At 44.5% G+C, this 24,193-nt stretch overlaps 2 protein-coding genes across 5 annotated transcripts in view; both read right to left on the bottom strand.

Annotated features, from left to right (window-relative positions):
* The window catches only part of FAM161A (FAM161 centrosomal protein A), an 86,195-nt gene extending 84,797 nt beyond the window's left edge, over positions 1-1,398 (bottom strand). For 3 of the 4 annotated variants that reach the window (XM_030196168.1, XM_030196169.1, XM_030196173.1), the window contains exon 1: positions 1,179-1,398. The gene's annotated coding sequence lies outside the window, so the exon portion shown is untranslated. Of the gene's footprint in view, positions 1-1,156 lie in introns of all 4 variants that reach the window. The other variant, XM_030196171.1, reaches the window with a different exon arrangement.
* An 18,186-nt stretch (positions 1,399-19,584) lies between these two features.
* The window catches only part of CCT4 (chaperonin containing TCP1 subunit 4), a 119,921-nt gene continuing 115,312 nt past the window's right edge, over positions 19,585-24,193 (bottom strand). The window contains exons 13-14 of the mRNA XM_030196167.1: positions 21,143-21,256; positions 19,585-19,741 (exon numbers count right to left, since the gene is read on the bottom strand). Coding sequence (XP_030052027.1) covers positions 19,727-19,741; positions 21,143-21,256 — 129 coding nt within the window. The 3' untranslated portion in view covers positions 19,585-19,726. The remainder of the gene's footprint in view (positions 19,742-21,142; positions 21,257-24,193) is intronic.

The following is a 24,193-nucleotide window of genomic DNA, read 5'->3' as shown; positions in this document are numbered from 1 at the left end:
GTGGAGGGGGGGTTGTGAACCAAAAAGTAGAATTCCGGGTGAGCGGGGCAGAAAAGAGCAGGAGCACATTGTGAGGGAGTTTGAGAGAGACGGGAGGAACAGCATAGGGAGGGTGTGACAGAGACTGGTGGTACAGGCAGACAGCTGCCAAATAACCCAGTTCCAGGAGGGAGACTTTTGGCTTTAAATTCATGTAGTCAGGGCTTTTACTCATTGAAATCAATGCATTGTGATACCTGCATCACAATGCATCAGGATGAGGGCTGTCTAAAATACAGAAGTGGCCTAAAATCTCCCTCCTGGAACTAGGTAACTTGGCAGCTCTGGGTATTGAGCAAGGAGCTTTGAGTGATAAAGAGGGCCTACATGGGATACGTCATTAGCCGCCCTGCAAGGGGAAGATATTTGTTGGCTCTCATTCAGCCACTTTACAGACAAATTAGAACTGGCCTAAAAATTAGTGAAGACCACTACTCTAATCCATAGAGGCTGCCAGAAGGGAATGTATAGAACTGCAAGGAAAGATGAAGAAACTCATTGCAGGGCCTCATTTGCATAACTCAGCAGGTGCTGAAAAGCACAGCCATGTACCATATACTCAGTGGATCAAAGGCAAGGCAGCCCTACTAGACCAATGCTAGCTTTATAATCCCTTTCCTTGAGCATTCTGATTCATGCAAGGTGCAGCAAGAATGGAGACCTTCAGTACATTACTTAACTTCCAAACACACAGATGCCAACTTACCCAGTTCCAGGCTGCAGATTTTGGGGTAATCCTGGATTTCTGACCCTCCTCCAAATCCTTATGCATTATGGAACTTGCAGCACTGATTTCAATGGGCAGGATCTCAGGCACTAATCCCACAGTGCTTTGGGATGTAAGTTCAAAAAACCAGGACTGCCCAAAAAGTCTCCATCCTAGAACTGGGTAACCTGGCATCTCTACCTGCGACTTGTTATGCAAAGACCATTAGAAGCAATCTAATAACTTTTCTAAAGCACTACATTAATGATGCCATTAAAAACACAATACTGTTCGTTAGATTTTCATGACCAGAATACGTGCAGCCAAAAATTCGATAACTAACTAAATGGCAGGGCGTGGTCCCTCGACCAAAAGATCGTACAGAAAAAAAGGTTATATTAAAAGACATACTATCTTCTTCAACAGAACCTACCTTGCAGTGACAGGAATCGCAAAGCACCTCCGAACGCTCGGGTCTCTCCCCCGTGCCGCTCTGGAACTCCCTTTCCCTCTTGTGCAACGCGACCGGCACTCTCTAGTCCGCGGATTAAGGAAGAGGAGAGTTCAAGCAAAGGGTGGCGAAGATGGAGAATTGATGCAAATCGCCCTTAGCAACGTCTCTCCCCCACAACCGTTCAACCACAACCACTGCCCCAGCGTCAGAAGCACGTACAACAACTGCGACGCTGCCCTGGCTGCTAGGGTAACCGTTCGGTAACTACTCAGGCAAGCCCAGGAGGTGGAAGTTAAACGGTTAGAGAACAGGAGTCGGCATGACGTCACAAAGTTGAAGCCGGCTCAGTCCCTCCTGCCCCTCCCAGCCGTCATCCCAGTACAAACTAAACAAAGTAAACCTTCCCAGAGGCGTAGCCAGACACCCAATTTTGGGTGGGCCTGAGCCTAAGATGGGTGGGCAGAAGAACTCCACCCTGTCCCACAAGTGATTTTGTCTCTTCCTCTCTCGCCTGCATGCCATATGGGCTCTCACACATCCCCCCTCCCCCGCATACCTTTTAAGTAGCAGATTTTCACCAGCAGCGAGCAGCAACTAATACACACAGCTCGTGTTGGTCCCACAGCCATAGGCGTAGTTTGACTGTTTCATTTGGGGGGCAAAGAATGGGCGGAGCATATTAGCATATCATTTGCATATATACATATGCAAATTAATATGCTAATGTGGAGGAAGGAATTGAATTTACAGGCAAAATATCACAGATGCACATTTCAAAAAGCTGCCACATTTCAATTAATAAATTATGAATAAAATACTTTTATCTACCTTTGTTGTCTGATCATTTAGTTTTTCTATTCGCTTTGGTCCCAGTGTCTTCTGTTTTATTCAGTGTCTTCTTTCCAGTAGGCTTCCCTCTGCTCCCCACCCCTCGCAGTCCCATCCATCTCTTGCTCCTTCCCTCTGCTCCCCACCCCTCGCAGTCCCATCCATCTCCTGCTCCTTCCCTCTGCTTCCCACCCCTCCCAGTCCCATCCATCTCTTGCTCCTTCCCTCTGCTTCCCACCCCTCCCAGTCCCATTCATCTCCTGCTCCTTCCCTCTGCTTCCCACCCCTCCCAGTCTCATCCATCTCCTGCTCCTTCCCTCTGCTTCCCACCCCTCCCAGTCCCATTCATCTCCTGCTCCTTCCCTCTGCTTCCCACCCCTCCCAGTCCCATCCCTCCCAGTCCCATCCATCTGTTGCTCCTTCCCTCTGCTTCCCACCCCTCCCAGTCCCATTCATCTCCTGCTCCTTCCCTCTGCTTCCCACCCCTCCCAGTCCCATCCATCTGTTGCTCCTTCCCTCTGCTTCCCACCCCTCCCAGTCCCATTCATCTCCTGCTCCTTCCCTCTGCTTCCCACCCCTCCCAGTCCCATCCATCTGTTGCTCCTTCCCTCTGCTCCCCACCCCTCCCAGTCCCATCCATCTTCCCTCTGCTCCCTCCCCCCCCCCCCCCCCGCGAGGTCCAAGATGGTGACTCCGTTTACCCCCTCTCTTCCTCCCTCCCTCCCTCCGGTGCAGGCAACAGTCTTCAGCTTTTTCAGCGTTCCTGGCAGCGGTAGCGATGTACACGCTGCCTTCGGTCTGCCCCGGAAGTCTTCTCTTCAAGTTCCTGTTCCCACCTATGCGAGAACAGGAACTTGAAGAGAAGGCTTCAGGGCAGACCGAAGGCAGCGTGTACAACGCTACCGCTGCCAGGAACGCTGGAAAAGACTGCTGCCTGCGGCGGAGGGAGGGAGGGAGGAAGAGAGAGGGGTAGACGGACACGCTCCTCTCCGTCCGCTACTCCGCTTGGCTTCCCTGCCCTCTCTGTCTGCGTCCCGCCTTCCTCTGACGTCAGAGGAAGGTCAGAGGAAGGCGGGACGCAGACAGAGAGAGCAGGGAAGCCAAGCGGGTGGAGAGGAGCGCGTGCGTGCATGTGTTTTTTTTTTAAACTAATGGCGCGGCGGTGCCTCATCGTCGTTTGGGGGGGCATTGCCCCCCCTCGCCCCCCCCAGTCTACGCCTATGCCCACAGCCTTTCCTCTGATGCAACTTCCCATAGGCGGGAATACATCAGAGGGAAGGCTGTGGGGTCAGTGCGAACAGAACATATCAGTTGCTGCTTTCTGCGGGTGAATATCTGCTATTGACAAGGTATGCAGGAGGGACAGTCGTTGGGAGTTTTCAGCTGGTGGGGCTTGGGAATCCCTGCCAGCCACATCATAGGGGTGCTGCTACTGGGTGGGTCTGAGCCCCAAGAGGGTGGGCCTGGGCCCACCCTTGGCTATGCCACTGAACCAACCTATCAGAAATCCTCGGGAGACGTATATGTTAGGCGGTGAGAGTCTGATAGCTACGGACGAGGAGAGGGATCTAGGGGTGATAGTATCTGAGGATTTGAAGGCGACGAAACAGCGTGACAAGGCGGTGGTCGTAGCTAGAAGGTTGTTAGGCTGTATAGAGAGAGGTGTGACCAGCAGAAAAAGGGGGTGTTGATGCCCCTGTATAAGTCATTGGTGAGGCCCCATCTGGAGTATTGTGTTCAGTTTTGGAGGCCGCATCTTGCGAAGGATGTAAAAAGAATTGAAGCGGTGCAAAGAAAAGCTACAAGAATGGTATGGGATTTGCGTTACAAGACGTATGATGAGAGACTTGCTGACCTAAACATGTATACTCTGGAGGAAAGGAGAAATGGGTGATATGATACAGACATTCAAATATTTGAAAGGTATTAATCTGCAAACGAACCTTTTCCAGAGATGCGAAGGCGGTAGAACGAGGACATGAAATGAGATTGAAGGGGGGCAGACTCAAGAAAAATGTCAGGAAGTATTTTTTCACAGAGTGAGTAGTGGATGCTTGGAATGCCCTCCCGCGGGAGGTGGTGGAAAAGAAAATGGTAACGGAATTCAAACATGCGTGGGATAAACATAAAGGAATCCTGTTCAGAAGGAATGGATCCTCAGGAGCTTAGCCGAGATTGGGTGGCAGAGCCAGTGGTGGGAGGCGGGACTGGTGGTTTGGAGGCGGGGATAGTGCTGGGCAGACTTATACGGTCTGTGCCCTAAAGAGGACAGGTACAAATCAAGGTATACACAAAAAGTAGCACATATGAGTTTATCTTGTTGGGCAGACTGGATGGACTGTGCAGGTCTTTTTCTGCCGTCATCTACTATGTTACCAAGTATGCCGGCTTATGCAGCATACGGATGTACACAGAGGAAATATCGGTTTCATTGGTTAGAGTACTAGTTTGTTCTAAATCACAATCAGTGTGCCATTTGGAGGGGCTGGTTATAGGGACACCCTAACAACCTTGATTCATACTTAGATGGTTGTGGCGTAGCCACACCTGACATCAAACTTAATGGAAAAAAAACAATATTTTAAAAAATAATTACATTATCCCATATCGTAAACTTGACCAGACATAAGGCCACTATAATGGCAAATATCTCAACACATGATAGGATCCTGCAATACAATCAGGGCAATGAAATGTACCCATAGCCCAGCATCAGCCTTTCCCTTCCCCACTATACATCCCCGTTGCTAGGCATAAGCCCTACCCTAACCCCCACCTCTTCCTGTAGCCTAGCATCAGCCCTGTCCTACCCCCTAACAATCCCCCCCCCCATAGTTTGGCATATCCCCTGCCCTTCCCAATCTCCCCTACCCCCACCCTCAAGCACACCAGCCGTCCCCACTCAAAAACCCACCAACATGAAAAATACAACTTTTTAAAAAATTTAACCTGGGCACTGAGCCTGTCCCCTGAAACCCACCAACATTAATATAAAACTTTTTTTTTTTTACCAGAGCACTGCAGAGACCATCCCCACTCAAAAATCCACTAACATTAAATATCTTTTTTTTTTTTTTTGCATAGGCACTGAAGAACCCACCCCCACCCAGAAGCATATAAAACATTTGTATACCTGGGCTCCAGTTTTCCAAAAGAAGCTATGGATATTCACAGCATGCAGCCAGTGAATGTGCAAGTGGTGCTGAGAACTTACTGTGCTGGCCTGGGGTTGAAGGGTGATCAATGAGGGCCCAATCCAACTTTTCCAACTGAGGGAGTCCAGGTCCTAAAGGAGCTCAGTGCTGGCACAGGACAGTGAGTGGTGCAATTACAGCACGGTACTGCAGAGGAGACCCAGCCTGGAAGAAGAGCCACGGCAGATTCTGTTGTATGTGCCGCAGAGGCATGGGGAGGTGGAGGCAGGGCACGGCAGGTGCCATATGAGACTGAGAGAGCTGCACAGCAGTACAGCAGCAGCTGCGATGAGACTGAAAGAGGCAGAGAGGTATTGCCACCACGGCGCATACTGCAGCAGCAGGTCCTCCCATTTTCAGGAAAAGGCCCGACTTCCCGTTTGAGATACCGCAGGGCTGCAAACAATAAAAATTGGAGGATTGCTGTTGTTTGCTGCCAGCTGTATCCATCCATGTGCCTGAATTGAAAGTGCTGGACCCCAGTAACTGTGAATCAAACCCTGGTAGCTGGGCTTGTGGACACTGGCTCTAGCATGACTTTATTACAACTTTACAACTTTATTACAACCAGAGCTAGTGCCAGAAGATGATATTCTACCAGAGTGTACTGCAGAATTAGTGCTAGTCAATGGATCCCAAGAGACTGTACCCATTGCTTGAGTATTCCTGGATTGGGATACAGAGAAGTACGAATAATGAAAAACATGCCGATACCAATGCTGTATGGGACCAACATGGGTCCAATGAACATTACCCTTGCTAGTGGTGAACTGGATTAGGAACTGGTTGACGGGCAGACGCCAGAGGGTGGTGGTAAATGGAGTTCGCTCGGAAGATCGGTGCTGGGGCCCATTCTGTTCAATATATTTGTGAGTGACATTGCCGAAGGGTTACAAGGTAAAGTTTGCCTTTTTGCGGATGACACCAAGATTTGCAACAGAGTGGACACCCCGGAGGGAGTGGAAAACATGAAAAAAGATCTGAAGAAGCTGGAAGAATGGTCTAACATTTGGCAATTAAAATTCAATGCAAAGAAATGCAAAGTGATGCACTTAGGGAGTAGAAATCCAAGGGAGGCGTGTGTGTTAGGTGGGGAGAGCCTGATAGACACGGACGAGGAGAGGGATCTTGGGGTGATAGTATCTGAGGACCTGAAGGCGATGAAACAGTGCGACAAGGCGGTGGCCGTAGCGAGAAGGTTGCTAGGCTGTATAGAGAGAGGTGTGACCAGCAGAAGAAAGGAGGTATTAATGCCCCTGTATAAGACGTTGGTGAGGCCCCACCTGGAGTATTGTGTTCAGTTTTGGAGGCTGTACCTTGCGAAGGATGTTAAAAAAATGGAAGCGGTACAAAGAAAAGCTACGAGGATGGTATGGGAGTTGCGTTCCAAGACGTATGAAGAGAGACTTGCTGACCTGAACATGTATACTCTGGAGGAAAGGAGGAACAGGGGTGATATGATACAGACGTTCAAATATTTGAAAGGTATTAATCCGCAAACGAATCTTTTCCGGAGATGGGAAGGCGGTAGAACGAGAGGACATGAAATGAGATTGAAGGGAGGCAGACTCAGGAAAGATGTCAGGAAGTATTTCTTCACAGAGAGGGTGGTGAACGCTTGGAATGCCCTCCCGCGGGAGGTGGTGGACATGAAAACGGTAACGGAATTCAAACATGCGTGGGATAGGCATAAAGGAATCCTGTGCAGAAGGAATGGATCCACAGAAGCTTATCTGAAATTGGGTGGCGGGGGGGAAGAGGGGTTGGTGGTTGAGAGGCTAGGATAGGGGAGGGCAGACTTATACGGGGTCTGTGCCAGAGCCGGTGATGGGAGGCGGGACTGGTGGTTCAGAGGCGGGAAATACTGCTGGACAGACTTATATGGTCTGTGCCCTGAAAAAGACAGGTACAAATCAAGGTAAGGTATACACATATGAGTTTATCGTGGGCAGACTAGATGGACCATGCAGGTCTTTTTCTGCCGTCATCTACTATGTTACTATGTATGTTAGTGGAGTCAGCATTTCCACTATGGTGACCCATAGTCAGGCACAGGCGGCTCAACAAGCAGAAGCAGTAGAGATCACCTCTCCAGTTCCAGATCCTGAGCTAGTCCAGGCCCTATTGGCACCACACTGATTGGAGGGACAAAGACTGAGTGGGCCTCTGCCCACCCGTGGCTACACCCTTGGTTTCACCTAGTAAAAAACCACCAAAACAGACATCATCTTATGAGAATCAGGTGCTGAACCTTCAGAGTTTCTATTTATAAGTACAAAAGATTTTTCTTTAAATCTTAATTAGGTTGAAACCTGGGAGAAGCCATTTAACTTTTTTTTTCTTCCTGTGCATACATCAAAAGTGTTAGCACTTTGAATGGTCACAACTGTTATAGAGCTAAGTAACCGTTATTATTTAATATAGACCTAGGCTCAAGGCTTATGGTCGGGAGTTTTGTCTTTTACCTTAGCTCTGTCAGGCAGGAAGGAAGGGAGGGTCTGATAATGCGATGATGGTGGCACTGGTATTGATGTTACAAGCTGTCTTACAGCTTATCGCATGCACCTAATTCTGAGCACTATTCACATTATTACGCTATATTGCACACCTCTATAGGACACATGGTATACAAAGTTTCTAGATAGCACATTTAAACATTTATAGGTTTCTTACTTTTTCTATATAGATTAATATACTGAGAAACCTTTAGTGTATAGATCCCCAGAGTACCTCTATTATTAAATTTTAACTGCCAGACCCTCGACCATTTTTCTAACGTTTGGTGATCCCTTCTCATTGTTTCTACTCCCTCCAGGGTATCCACTCTATTGGCTATCTTTGTGTCATTCGCAAAAAGGCACACCTTTCCTTCCAACCCTTCAGCAATATCTCCCACAAATAAATTAAACAGAATAGACCCCATCACCAAACCCTGAGGAACTCCACTACTCACCTTCCTTTCCTCCGAGCGGATTCCATTTACCACCACCCTCTGCCACCTGTCGGTCAACCAGTTTCTTATCCAGTTCACCACTTTCGGTCTTAAGTTCAACCCTTTGTCTTGTCTTTAACGTCGGTGAGCCCTTAGGTCCCGCAAGGCCCCGAAGGACCTCAGAGGACAGCCGTGCAACCCCGAATCTTCACCCGCGGCGGCCGCCGTTCACCAGGGGTTGAGCCCCCAGCTGCAGGCGGCCAGCAGGACTGCTGGAACCGCGGGGTTGACGGACTGACCTGGCTAGAGTCGGGAAGAACGGGCAATAAGCAGCCAGCAGTCAGGCTCAGGGCAACTCCCTGGGCTGGCGGCTAGCAATCAGTAGTTAAGTATAAGCACAGTCTCTGGATAGGCGGCTAGCAATCCGTATCTAAATATCAGCACAGTCTCTGGATAGGTGGCTAGCATAGGCGGCTAGCAATCCGGATCTAAGTATCAGCACAGTCTCAGGATAAGCAGCTAGCATAGGAGGCTAGCAATCCGGATCTAAATATCAGCACAGTTTCTGGAGAGGCAGCTAGCAATCCGGATCTAAGTATCAGCACAGTCTCTGGATAAGTGGCTAGCATAGGAGGCTAGCAATCCGGATCTCAGTATCAGCACAGTCTCTGGATAAGTCCACCAAGACGCTACACGGAATCACTGCGCAGGCTTCGGGAACAGAACCTGAAGCCCCGATGTCAGCTAGCTTCCGTGTTTAAATATCGCGCCACCCCGCCCCCGAGGGAGAACCCCACCAATCCGGCCCTGGGAGTCGGCAGAGCCCCTCGGATTGGCTCTGCCCAATCTCCCAGGCGGAGTCACCCCCTGGTCCTCCAATACGGAGTATGTTGGCGGAGCTCCCGAGCCTCCTGGCTACGGAGCGAAGAGGACGTCGGCCCCCGCGTCCCAGCGCCGCCATCTTGGGCGGCACGAAGCTTGTCCCGACCTCCTCCACCTGAGAGACCGGCCGTTGCCGGCCCCAGCCTGACCCGCCAGTCTCGCGGCAGCGCCGGCCCCCATGCGGTGACCCCTCGGCCGTCCTCCCGCACTGCGGAGGCCGCTGACTCCCGTTCCCCACCGCAGGAGAGCAGGTAGGCGCGCGGAACGCGACACCCTTTAGCTTATTCACGAGTCTTCTGTGGGGGACCGTATCAAAGGCTTTGCTGAAGTCCAAGTAGATATCTAGCGCACGTCCCTCATCCAGTTCTTTGGTCACCCAGTCAAAAAAAGTCAATAAGATTCGTTTGGCAGGATTTTCCTTTGGTAAAACCATATTGCCTCGGGTCCTGTAACGGGTCGGTTTCTAGAAAGTTAACTATCCTTTCTTTCAGCAGCGACTCCATTATTTTTCCTACCATCGACGTGACTTACCGTTCTGTAGTTTTCCCACTTCTTCCCTGTCTCCACTTTTGTGAAGAGGGACCACATCCGCTCGTCTCCAATCTCGTGGAACCTCTCCCGTCTCTTAAGATCTATTAAATAAATCTTTAAGAGGTCCCGCCAGGACCTCTCTGAGCTCCTTCAGTATCCTATCCGGCCCCATAGCTTTGTTCACCTTCAGATTCTCCAGCTGTTTATAAACTCTTTCTTCCATAAATGGCGCAGTATCCACTCCATTCCCAAATATTCCTTCAGCAGCCAACCAAGGTCCTTCATCAGGATTTTCCTCCGTGAACACCGAAGAGAATTGTTTAGCACATTCGCTTTATCCTCACTTTCTACATAACCACTCTCATTATCTTTCAGTCTCGCAATTCCATTCCTATCTTTTCTCCTTTCTCCAATATATCTGAAAAAGGTCTTGTCACCTCTCTTGACATCTTTAGTCATTTTTTCTTCTGCTCACACTTTCGCTAGCCATATTTCCCTCTTCACTTCTTTGAGTTTAATCCGATAATCTTTTCCGTGTTCCTTTCGTTGCGTTCTTTTGTATTTCTTGAACAATGTGCAATACCAGAGGCAGAGAGGGAGAGAAAGGTGGAGGTTTTTGTTTAGTCTAATTTAGTAAACAGAGCAGTACACAATACAGATATACATTAAGCACAATTTAAGTAAGCGCTGTGTTCACAGATGAGAACCCTGGAGAAGGACCGCAGTTGACTGCCTAAGGTATACCTGGGAATGGAGCACATATTACACTATTCATGGAAGAACGTGTTTATAAACAGCTTGAAAATATGGCAGTGGACAAAGCTATGGGGCCAGATGGGATAAATCCCAGGATACTGAGGGGCTCATTTTCAAATATGCCTCTAAGGGAGCTCAGAGAAGTCCTAGCGGAATTTGTTAAGGATTTAATAGAACTTTAGAGACTGGAGAAGTTCCTCTGGACTGGATATGTGCTGATGTGATCCCTCTTCACAAAAACGGGGATGGGGGAAAAGTGGAAAACTACTTGGAAGTAATTGAATAAGCTCCATATTTATATGTGGTTGGCTTCAGTGTCTTATATATATAAATCCCTTGCATATGAAAAATTTGTGAGTTATCAAAAATTTAAGAACACATGGAGGTGTATTTTCAAAGCACTTAAATTTACAAAGTTACATAGTAACCTATTATATTGCATATTTTGCTCAAAATTTGCCCTTTTGTGACTCTTTATCTGTTCAACTCACCCTGCATCCTTGGAAAAATTTTATTTGAGTTATGATGCTTTTTCCTTATATGATTTATGTTGTTACCCTTTTGTATTGACACACCATCTGACTATAATAGTTAATAGATTCTTTGACCAGTTTGCTTTTTTTGTTTTACTTATCATATGTATTTCATTTTTTCTTTTTCTATTTTGTATTATATATATCAAGAAAAACATTGAACTTAAAAAAAAACATTCAGTGTTCTTATTTCTAAGAACAAAGGTTTTTATTACACCTTAATTAGGTTGAAACCTGTGCGCATTTAAAATCCTTTTTTTCCTGTGCCTAGATAAAGATGGTATGTGGGAACATGCTCCTTTTGTTTTCTGGAATGTAGGGGTATATTATAAAAATGCACTATAATTTTATACACGGAACACAAGCATCTTCCTACTTCTGGTTTCTCAGCTCAGCCAGCAAAGAAAAGATACAAAGTTATCACTGATTTATAACAGGGCTGTGTGTGGGACTTAAAGAGGTCAGCTAGCCCAACAGTTCTCAACCGGGCCCTCACGTACCCTAAAACCTGTGAGGGTTCAGAATATGCAAAATGAATATGCATGAGATAAATATGTATTTGATAACATTTACTCACTAAACACCCAAATCAGAACATAAAGAAGTTGTTAGTTGTTGTTGACTTTGGCAATGTGTGCATGTGATACACAACTGTCTATACTTATGGCAATGATTTCTGAATATGCAGCATCATTAAAAGACAGACTTTGAAATGCCCATTTGGGTGGCTAGTGTTCACTATGAGTTCCTTTTATTATCAACCAGAAAGAAAAGATAAGTTTTCAGTTCTGGCACAATAAAAGTAATAGATATACTACTACTACTACTTGACATTTCTAAAGCGCTACTAGGGTTACGTAGCGCTGTACAATTTAACGCACAGCTGGGGTATTATAATCTGTCGTTCGGTTTTTTGTTTATGTCATTGCAACCTTATAAAAAAAAAAACCCTAAAAAAAATCTCTCTAGACAGGAAGGATAAGCAAGTTTGCGCACCGGAGCAGCAGATGGGATAAGCAGCAGCTTAATCAATAATTGTTGGAGTGGGATTCCGAATGGAGATTTTGCTGACACAAAGACCGCCCCTTACCAAGATAAGTGTTGTGCTTGACATCTGGTTGACATCTACAACTGGACAAACTAAGATCTGGTCGTAATAGAATAATAGGATAATTAGAAAAAGGTGGCGGTAGGGGTGCAATGATGTCAGCATGGGAGTAATCACAGTATAGTACTGTGAATAAGTCCAGCCGGTCTCCCTCATCACTGAGCACATTAGCAATAGAAAAAAAAAAAAAAAAAAAGAATATACACATTGTATACACTAGAGAGATTTTTTAGAGTTTTTTTTTATAAGGTTACAATAAAAGTAATCACAAGAAAAATAGAAGACCACCAATGGACTGCATTAGGGGCTTATAGCCCATTTACTTATGTTTAAACAAATTAAAGATCTGCATGAAAGAAACATTTTTATTACTTTGACTTATAAAACCACTTGTCCCTGAAACATGCCTAAAACAGAATAATCCATTTGTGTATCTTAAATGTAAACTTCTACAAAAGAGATGAAGTGAAGATGTGATTCCATGTACCCCAATGAAAGGAGAATTTGATTTTACTTCCATTTAATTTAAATGTATTCCAAATTTATAACACCAGACTTCCCAAGGCACATTACAACAGTAGTTAAGATTAACCCTTCAGGAAACTGGATATTCTCACTGAGATTCGGCCATGTATTATTGTATTCTATAGAACAGTGTAGACAAAATGAACACAAAATACAGAGAGTTTACTACTGCTGCTTCCATCGCTTACGTTTTTTTTTTAATAAAAATGCTGTTCTAGTGATTTTCAACTGTATTTCATGATATATATCTACATATGAGCTTACAAATAAGCAAAAAAAGCTGACAAATTAAAAAGAAACGCACACATAGGCAGTCATAAGCCTTTTATATCTTTATTGTCATCAAAAGCAAAAACAAAGGCATACAGCACATAGTTTGTTCTGGTAAGAGGTAAGGCAGGGTAGGGGGTAATCTTGAACATATTCGATAAAATAGAACAGTAGAAAGGGTTATGAGGTTGGAGGGTAATGGGAGGTTTCTCGCAACAAAATGAGAATCATGTGTTATACAGTTGCTGATGTAAGATGTTTCTGCTTTTTGTTATGCTTGCTTATCTTGTAGCTGTTTGCACTTGTTGCTTAGTTGCTTGATATTGGGTATATTTTATTTTGATCCTGAATAAAAACCGTTAAACCTTAAATGCATACAGCATTGCACTGAAATCAACAATACAACATTGCAAATAACAAAGCAAGCTCTGGAGTATTGACAAACATATCTTGAATATAACCCTCCCCCCTTCACAGACCCCTTAAACTCCCCCAACTCCCCTTATATTCTCTCTTGATCCCCCTCAAAAAGAATGCAAAACTAAACCTCCTCATATACACTGCACAAGTTTACTATTGTTTTCAATACCATTTCCGAATGTTTTGGACAAACCAATATTGTGGTATTCTCCACCCACTGGCTTCAGCCCATATAATGGGCTAGATAGGCTCGTACTGTGGTTTGGTAGACACTGTTCACATCTAGGAGTGTAGCTACCATGAACATTGAATTTCATAAAAAGACACTTTTTTTTTACCATTGCACCATCTGCTTAATTTTTGGTATTCTTTAGTTATATATATATAAATAAATATAAATAATCCTCTGTTGTTATATTGGGACTACTATGAGAGAGTCCCTGGGGGACTGACTGGGAGGTCCCTGGATGGGAGGAAGCCCAGCTCGAGTAGTAGTTTTGAAATAAAATGCAGAGAGATAGTGCCCCGAGACTGAAGAGTGATGAGGAGGTGGGGGAGGAGATTGGAAAGAAATAAAGAGGAGTATTTGCTCTTTGGGGGGGGGGGGGGGGGGGGGTCTTTGATTGCCTGATGGTCCCCTGCCACTGACCTGGAGGAGTAAAGGAAATCTCAAGTAGGACAAGTAAACTACTACTACTTAACATTTCTAAAGCGCTACTAGGGTTATGCAGCACTGTACAATTTAACATAGAAGGCCAGTCCCTGCTCAAGGAGCTTACAATCTAAAGGACAAATGTACAGTCAGTCAAGTAGGGGCAGTCAAATTGGGGCAGTCTAAAGTGGCTCAGCAAAGTGGCAATTGTAAAAGAGAGCTACGGGTGGGCAGAGGAGAGACCCAGCTCAGGAGTGTGGGATTGGACCAGGGAGTGCCCATCCCAAATCTTGGGTGAGCCAACACAAAGGTCAACTTGGAAGGAGGTCAGGTCACAGAGGGTCTGGACCTAGAAAGCGAGAAGAGCACAGCCTCTGGGATATTATTCTCTGGGACAGGCATGGGCGGGAGTCTGTAAAAAGCGTAAACAGTCCTGCTGAAAAGCCTCTGTATAAACATACAAGGAAGGAGTGTACAGGAGTTTCCTTGATAAGGGAAATACCAGAAGGATTGTGGTTTTAAAAAACGTGCCTTAAGGTTTGGAGAGTTAGTTGGAGAGTTGAAGAATAAACAGTTTGAGTTTGTATGAACTCAAGACTCCACAATGATTTTTTTTTTTTGTACTTGAGAGAATGTGAAGGTCTTGATTCCACCAGTTTGCATTTGGACTTGTTTTTGGGTTTCCTAGGGGAGAGGAGGGTGATCCAATCCAATAAAGCTTCTTTCACCAGGTGAAGGCACCAAGCACAAAGTGAAAAAAAAAAAAAAAGAAAAAGAAGAGTCTAATGGAGACTGGCTCCAGAAGGGTCAGATCCCGGAACCCAGAAGCGCCCAGGTTGGGGGCGTTACATAAACATCTGGAGGAACTGCTGGGATGTGAAGGGGGGGGGGATGATTTTATTCTAATTGCTAGGATTTGAAAAAGCTGGAAAAGTACTTTATTTTGACAGTGGGAGAGACTGGCATCAAGCAAGCGAGCTGCCTTTTTGTGATTACAAATATTGGAGGGCCTGGGATTTACAAATTTGTTACTGATATCAGAGGGACTGCTGGTACAGAGCCTAGTAAAAATTTGGAAATTTTCCACCCTGTAAAAGTTTGCGCTAACGGTCATAATTAAGCGCACCAAAATTATGAGTACCTGGAAAAGGGTTGAAGAACTTGCTGAATCATCATGGTGGTGATTCCTATACCAGCCAGGGAGGAGGGAATTGAAGTTCTCCTGTGGTAGCATGTAGCAGAGACTCTGGGAACAAACTGCCATTGAATGGTGAGAGTGGATGACATCACTAGCGCGTCCATGAGAACGGAGGACGTGCACGTGGGTTGAAAGTACAACACAACTCTATAAAAGGGGAGGAGGATCTGCAAAACCACATGGGATTTTGGAGAATGTGGTGATTTGGAACAGAGAGAGAATCAAGGAGAAAAAATTGTGGTGGGCCACGTAATGTGACCAAGCTGTCCATATCAGGGTGAGACCACGCCAGTGAGACTGTGTTGCCTGGACTGTGGAGTGGGCTTCTATAAGAAGGAGGGGGCGCAGCGCATCATCAGGGATCATACGCCCTGCATCGCTGCAGATCAAATCTTCCAAGGGCTCAGTGGAGTGACCCGCAGCTGGAGACACCTCAGAGAATCCCGAGGCCGAGCCCAGCCAACATCCCCACTGTCCCGTCACTGTTGGAGAGTAGTCCGGAACCTCCGACCAGTTGGATTCGTGGCCGGGGACAGAGGCAAAGACCCGTGGACAAAGAAGTGGTTTTGGACTGGGAAGGGGCCTTGGTAATAGCAAGGAAAGTAGCCCCGGTGCCCACTGTGATGAGGGGGAAGGTGAAACCCGAAAAAACAACAAAGGTTGCAGTATCGGCTAGAGTCAAAAGGCTCGTAGTGTGATACAAAATATACAGTGACTCTAGGAAGCAGAACTGCCTGATGTGGAGGGTCTAATGGGATCTGGAAACTGGTTTGTCTAAACCAGCAACCATGCTAGACTTTGGCCACTGGGGAGTTGAACACCAGTATCCCAATGAATTTGGCAGTGAAGTGGGTTGTCCATAGTCCGAGGTGAACCATCTCTGGATTTTGTGGATTCCCACCAATGTCATCGATGCCGAGGGGTGGCCTGGGTTGAACCCTGGAGGCATTAGAGGGTTGCTGGTTAAGGGAACCAGTGCCTGAAGAACTCCTTCACAGAGTATCAATTGAGAGTGGGAGAGCCGTGGGGACAAAGCTACCCAAGGTCAGCTGAGTGGACCGGCACTTGAAGGTGGTGTGGGATCTATGGGGGCTGCCCTACCCTTATGTCTCTCTCATCGTAATGTGCCTGGTGGATGCCCATATAGGCATGGATAAAAATTTTCCACAGGATGGACACCACATATCCTGTGGAGATGGAAATTCCCAGAGTAATATTCCGGAATATGTCCTGGTCCAGTATGCCGATTGGACTGTGAAGAGGTTGTGGATAAATACCATGACCCAAAATACCTTAGGGTGACCTAATCATTTAGGGGTGGAGTTATGGTTCAAAACCCTGACCACAAGTGGTATGGTTGAGCCCAGATTGAGTAGGGCTCAGGTCCAGCAAGAAAAAAAAAATGTTAACTGTTTGAAAGAAATTGAAGGGTTCTCTGTTGAAAGCAAGAAATGATGCAGTATGGAAATAAAATGATTGGGCATGAGCCTGGGTTTAGAGACAAATCGGATTTGAGAATATGAAGTGTTACTATAAGGAGATGTTAGGCATGTTATGAAAAATTATGATGGGTTGGACCCTGGTCCCAGATGTGGGAGTCATACCAACAAAAACTGTCAAACCAACAAAAAAAGGTCCAAGTAGATGGGGGTCATAACCAGGTTATATTATTAATGGAAAAAATAAGGTTTAAAGAAATATGTGGGGTAATGAAAAAATGATAGGTGATGTAACTACTCAAGGCTAAGCAGGCTGCCATCCTTACAGTATCTGGGTATCTGACTCATGCTGGGAGGGGCTGAGATAGTTACAGCTTGAAAAAAGGTTGCTATCCTTGATGTTACCTGTCTTGTTTAAAGCTGGTGAAGGGGAAAAAAGGAAATTCCCCATTGATAATGTATGTGTCCAATGGGTGGAGAAGGAGAGAGGGCTTGGTAGTCTCTCCTGAGGAAAGAAGGGGTTGGGGGTTAGCTGACCTTTGAGAAAGACAGTTCCCTGTAGGAGACTGTGGTGGGGAAAAAAAAAAGGAAAAAGTATTTCTTTACAAAATGTGAAGTACCGAGATGAAGTTTGATGTGAATAATGTGGTTGCATAACAAGGGCTATGTTGAGATACCGATCACTGGGAGGTGTGACAAAGGAAATGATATTATGTGTTGAATAAAGTTGAAATGATGTTCCCAAAGGGAAGGGAGAACAGAACCTAGGGAATCCCTTGTGGTCAAGGGCTTGGTGGCTAGGGGAAGGGTGTTATCCCCTGAGATTGGGATTTCTAGGAAAGTAAGTCCCTGTAGAGTCACTGGGGGGAGTGACTGGGAGGTCCCAGGATTGGAGGAAGCCCAGCCCAAGGGGAATAGTTTTGAAGAAGTAGATGGACCATTGGTCTGACCCAGTATGGCTATTCTTATGTTCTCTAGAAGGGGTTTTATTGAATACACTCTCCTTCATGGGCTCGAGAGGCAAAGGAGGAGGATACTTTTTGGGAAAAGCCTACATATTGGGTCAAAAATGTATTTTAAATCATTGGCTACAGGTCTCTCCACCCACATTTTGGTATTGGTGCAATAAACTGCATGCCTTGATGCTTTCGGAATTATATGGGGGCTCAAAACTATCCCATGCATTGGACACTTTTTGGCCATTTGGAACTCATATTTATTCACTCTCACCAGCCGCCCACAGTCAGGTCCTCAATAGCTTTCTAGACAGGAATCACCACACCTCCTAGATGAGAGGATAGGGGAAGGGGGAGACTAGGTTTGTGTGCGGCAGGATGTTGGCCTCTGGAGTGTTTTTGGTTTGAGGATGTAAGAGTCCAGACCAAAAATATATTATGGTTTTTACAATGTCTTGGTTGTTCCCTGGAAGGGGGGAAGGCACTCAAGATTGCATGGGGGTTTCTTATTCATTACATTTGATCGATGCACTTGTATTGTTTTTGAATATTTCTCAATTAAAAAAAGATTTAAGAATAAATTTAAAGAGAGAATGGCAGCATTTTTACTTAATGATCCTCTTGAAAAGGATTTCTCAAAAAATTTCTTATGGAATGTTTACACTTTAATGTTAGAATAGGCAGATTCACCAGAGTTATGTCAAGTTGGATTTAAAACGTTGGCATCTCTGTTACTGCAGCCATTTTTGATAGCAAAGATGAAGCATGGAATGATTCTATGTGCTCTTCACAAGTAAGTTCTTTTTGCCTCACAAGACAATTTAGCATATACATTTGAATATACTAATTTTGTGATTTTGTTTCTAGATGGTCCTTGACCACTGATGTATCTTTTGTAAGTGAACTGCTGGTCACCATCATTGGGACCATTTTGGCACAAGTGACATTTTCACTTCTAAAGAGGTATTTCTGTAGTTTTAGGAAGTTTTTTTTTTTTTTTTAATTGTCCCATGAAGTATCTGTCCTCTGTAAGTCACCAATTGATATGTGATTGTTTCGACTGGACCTCTGTGGCCATTTTTCCTCCTTGTAAGAATTATTGATGTTTATAGATAAATTTTGATTGGCACTGAAACTTTTTCAACTGTGCTATTTCTCCCAGAAGCCACTTGTATATTGCCTTTGAGGATCTGCACTACTCAGAAGCTGTAATTCTGCCCAGCCATGCTACAGTACACTGGCCCCAACACTTGTGTGGCAGGCTGCTGCAGGTGCACACCTGCGGGTACATTACCCTCCCCTGCCCAAATATTAGGCTACTGACTAACCATTTACCTACGGCCTGCAATGTTCTAGTGCTGCAGTTGTGCACACTTTCAGGCCTGCCCTCTAAAGTCTTCAGTACAACTACCTACCTGTTGTCATACCTAAGACAGCCCCCTAAATTAGATCAGGACATTTGCATTTTATGTGCTGGTGCATTTCAATTTAAAAATCTTTTAGACTCAATTTATGGAAGACTTTACATAAGGATGTTTTGCTGCCTATAGGTGGGACTAACAGTGGTACTATTTCTGTACTGGGTGACTGTCTCTTTCGTGGAACACTATTTTTGTGTGTTATTGCTATATTATGTTCTTGCTTGATGATTTTAAGCTATGTTTGTTATTTGGGAACAGCTTAGGTGTAGATGGTATATAAATTTTGGGGAAAATTATTTTTTCAGATAAGTGCCCTGGAGAAGCCAAACAGGAAGGTACAGTGAAGGGGGTGGGAACATAGAAAGTCAGTGAACTACCTGTTGCCCCAGAAAAGGAGAACCCTTAAGTTAACATTAGGCAGCGGATCCTAGGATGATCATCACCTGGAGGGGTCACCAACATACAATCCTCTTCAATTTAACCAGCTCTCATAGCTGCAAGGGTTTACTATCTATCTGGTGGAGCCAGAATACTGGAGGCTGGTGGCTGACAGGGCAAGCTACATAGGGTGATGTCAGCATGTAGTGTTCACTGCCTCAATTTGCTTAAAGAGATTTAGGCTGAGATAGGGAGAGATGTGGTGCTATAGTGCTTGTGTTCTGAATGTTAGTAAAATGCAAGCAACATGTGAATGAAAAAAAAAATGCATCCTCAATTAAGAAATGCAAGAAACGTAAATGGTCTTCTTGACCCAAAAGCTTTTATTAAATAGTTGTTAATACAAGCATATAAACTTTCAATTAAGAGGATCCGTAGCCAGCAATGGGGATCAGCAAAGAGTAATGGGCCACCATTCTGCCAGTATTCAATACAACAGTCTATTTATCGAGTAGTCACCTGTAAAGGAATGTTAAAAATGTTTTGTTTTGTTTTTTTAATCAGAATTACTTGATATACCATCTATCCATATTCTAACACTTAAAATCAGGAGTTCTGTAGTTACAATGGTAATTGACAGAATATGGTAATGATAATGCTAACTCGGAAGATAAACACACTTTTATAAATGCTTGCTGTAAAGCGAAAATAAATATCCAAAAAACCCCACAGGATGTGTTAAAAATCTAGGTTTAAAATTCTTATATCACTAATATGAAAATCATAGAATTTGTATTTTTATTGCAGTTGATCTGCATACTTCATGATCACAAATTCCTTTACTTTTGAAACAACTCAGGGAAATAGCATAGATAGGAAGAATTGTAAGAGGAAACTGCTCAATCCCGTACTCTGCAATATTTCCGAAGTACATATGAAAGTAGAAATATTTACAATGCTGACAAATGACACTGTAAACTAGTACCTGACAGATTTTCAGTTTTAAAGCTACTGGGGACACTTCAGAACATGTCAACTCCCATAAGTAAAACAGTTCACTGGACCACCATTAGTATTTTCAATCAAGTCCATACCAAGCTACAGGTGTGTACCCTGTGAGACTCACTCACTGGTGCCTCCCCCTCCTGCCAATAAGGAGAGATGGGAGACTAGGATCAATTTCTTGCACCCTCGATATTTGTGCCCTATGCAGCCCAAGGAGATTTAACGATAGGAGACAGCATGATGTCACAAGGCTGAAGTTGGTCTCCACCCAAGGTTTTAATTCTCTCTAATGCAGCTGCTGCTGCCGCCATCTTGGTACACCTAAAACAATGTAATTGATAGGGTGCCAAGCTCCGCCTACTGATTTCAGTGGGCCAGATAGGCTCAGGTCTCCTGTTATCAAACCTCCTTGATGCAGCCACATTGCTTGCATAGCCCTGGTGTGGCACTGCTTTCAACCAAGACAAAGATCACCGACTATACTAGAATTAAAACACAATCCAGGCATCTCCAGTGGTTCTGTGGCAGTGCTACATACAAGTAGAGCCTGAGTTTGTGACCCTGGATCAAATCTTCAAATACCCTGAATCAGCTAGGGCTGGGTTTGCTGCAGAAGCATAATCCACAGACCTAGAAAGGAGTCTCCACCATTACTCAATGGCAAAAACTACTAGCCAAAAACTTGGGGTTCCAGAGGGAGCAGTGGTATGTGGCTGGGCTAGGATTAGGTGAGGTACTTTAGCAAATAAGGGGGAAAATGCCAGGTAATTCCGAGGATACAATACCAGGAGCCCTCCTTCACACCACTTCCTAAATAAATACAACACAAATGTATATTTTACTCAACTCTATGATTCAGGTCTCAATTAACTGGTAGTTACCTAAATCAAAACATTACTATAAAGGAATACCAACCACATCATCAATCTTCAGAATGCTGCGCACAGTTTCAGTAGCTAGTGTCAGAGCACTGGTAGATACTAATAAAGGCTGCACCACCAACTCCTCCAGAATATTAGAAATCCCACCCTAGAAAAACAAACAGAAGGTTAACAACTCTCTTTTACAATTTACTTACGAATACATATTTCTTGACTTACTAAATATTTTGCAAGAAATTTCCATAATTGTATTTGAACACTGCACTATGCATATCTATATCCTTCATATTAATAAGAAGGATCTTTTTCCAATATTATTTATGAACATTTCAATAAGAAACTAAATACAATGCAATGAAATTATAAACACCATACACCTCAACAATTCAGTTCGATATACAGTACCTGGGAAAACCCTTTCCCCCTCTCAATCCCCCCTTCACCCACCCCAACTTATCGTTGAGGGCAGTCTTAGCATAAGAAAGTTTCAAAGGTCTTACAAGGGGTTTACTAAGGGAACTCATGAATCAGCTTACATAATTTTCTGAGCTCTCCATACATGTCCCATACTTTATATGGCATGGCAAAATCCAGCCATACTTAAGAGCCATCAACTTGGACAACAGACATATATAATCCAATTTCAACAGAATCTTCTCCAATGGCAGAGTTTGAATTTGTTCCCAAAATCTTTCCAAGGTGATCTTCACGGCTGTGAAAATATGAATTGCCAGTTTACGAGCCTCCTTAGAAGTTCCAGCTGATTATGGTGAAGTAAACAGCACTCTGGGCTAAAGGGATATGGTGCCCGCAAGATAAGTGTTCAAAATTCTACATATTGTTGACCACCATATAGTAACATAGTAGATGACGGCAGAAAAAGACCTGCATGGTCCATCCAGTCTGCCCAACAAGATAACTCATATTTGCTACTTTTTGTATCCCCGCCTCCCAACCAACAGCCCCGCCTCCCGATCTTGACTAAGCTCCTGAGGATCCATTCCTTCGGCACAGGATTCCTTTATGCTTATCCCACGCATGTTTGAATTCAGTTACCGTTTTCATTTCCATAACCTCCCGTGGGAGGGCATTCCAAGCATCCACTACTCTCTCCATGAAAAATACTTCCTGACATTTTTCTTGAGTCTGCCCCCCTTCAATCTCATTTCATGTCCTCTCGTTCTACCATCTTCCCATCTCCGGAAAAGGTTCGTTTGCGGATTAATACCTTTCAAATATTTGAACGTCTGTATCAATATCACCCCTGTTTCTCCTTTCCTCCAGAGTATACATGTTTAGTTCAGCAAGTCTCTCCTCATAAGTCTTGTAACGCAAATCCCATACCATTCTCGTAGCTTTTCTTTGCACCGCTTCAATTGTTTTTACATCCTTAAAAGAAGGTGCCTCCTTCTCCACAATTTCCCCAACACCTATTCTGAATCACAGTTACCTGATGCTAGGGTCCAACTTAGGAGTCAGAACTTAAGAAAAAGATCTGGGTGTCATTGTAGACAATACACTGAAATCTTCTGCTGTGTGTGACGGTGTCCAAAAAAGCAAACAGAATGCTAGGAATTATTAGGAAAATAATAAGACCAAGAATATTATAATGCCTCTGTATCGCTCCGTGGTGCGACCTCACCTTGAGTATTGTGTTCAATTCTGGTCGCTGTATCTCAAAAAAAAAAAAAAAGTACAGCAGAATTAGAAAAGGTTCAAAGAACAACAACCAAAATGATAAAAGGGATGGAACTCCTCACATATGAGGAAAGGCTAAAGAAGTTAGGGCTCTTCAGCTTGGAAAAGAAAGGCTGAGGGTAAATATGATTGAGGTCTATAAAATCCTGAGTGGTGTAGAATGGGTAAAAGTGAATCAATTTTTCACTCTTTCAAAAAGTACAATGACTAGGGGACACTCACTGAAATTACATGGGAATACTTTTAAAACAAATAGGAGGAAATATTTTTTCACTCAAAGAATAGTTAAGCTATGGAACTCGCTGCTGGAGGATGTGGTAACAGCAGTCAGCGTATCTAGGTTTAAAACAGGTCTGGACAAGTTACTGGAGGAAAAGTCCTAATTATTGAGATGGATGGGGGGAAGTCACTGCTTGCCCCGGAATTGGTAGCATGGAGTACTGCTACTAACTGGGTTTCTGCCAGGTACTTGTGATCTGTATTGGCCACTGTTGGAAGCAGGATACTGGGCTAGATGGACCACTGGTCTGACCCAGTATAGCTATTCTTATGTTACTTTTATAGATTTTAGAAAGATGAGCTAGGGTGTAGTACCATTGAAAATGGATACTTTTTTTATTTATTTAAACCAACCATGGTACTAGCCATGAAATTTGTTTCACATCATTTTTATTAAGTTTCAAAAAGAACAAACACAAGTACAAATTACTTTGTGGTACAGAACACATAAGATTCCAGCTGTACAACCCCCCCCCCCCCCCCCAAATCCTCAACAAAGTTCACTCCTTAATCATTAGACTCCACTTCATCAAGCATTCAAAATACAACTACGGGCCACTGGGGTTAGGGAATCCCAAAAGGGAGATCAAGTGCTAAAAACCTCATCCACTGCTGTTGTGGCCAAGTCTGAAATATTTTTGCACTCCAGAACGCTCAGTTGGATCATAGCCACATGCCAATGAGATAGTGTAGGTGCTTCTGGTTGGAGCCACAAACTCAAAATATTCTGTACCACCACCAAAGTGGCTCGGCGCAGGAAAGCCTGAAGGCCAGCCGGCTGGCCACCAGTGATGGAAAAAGCTTCAAAAGACTGAAGAGGGGACGGCACCCAGCTAACCTGTCATACTCGGGAGACGTCTATTCAACTGCGCCCCCAAAAACGTGTATAGCAGGGCAAGTCCAAAACATGTGTCCCAGGTGCGCGGCCTCCCTTCTACATTTTGGGCAACAATCTGACCTCAACGTGGGTCGGAAAACTCTGAGGGGAGTGTATAATTATACTACAGCAAGAGGCCCTCACTGGATGCCCACCGGAAGGGTGGAAGGCCAGATTTTAGGACTCAGGCTGTAAAAATACCAGCTAGGTTTAAAAATCTATGACTGGCTG

Source organism: Microcaecilia unicolor, chromosome 3, assembly GCF_901765095.1.
Source record: "Microcaecilia unicolor chromosome 3, aMicUni1.1, whole genome shotgun sequence".
Lineage (NCBI taxonomy): Eukaryota > Metazoa > Chordata > Amphibia > Gymnophiona > Siphonopidae > Microcaecilia > Microcaecilia unicolor.
The sequence above is the reverse complement of the archived record's forward strand: the minus strand, read 5'-3'. Positions and strand labels throughout refer to the sequence as shown.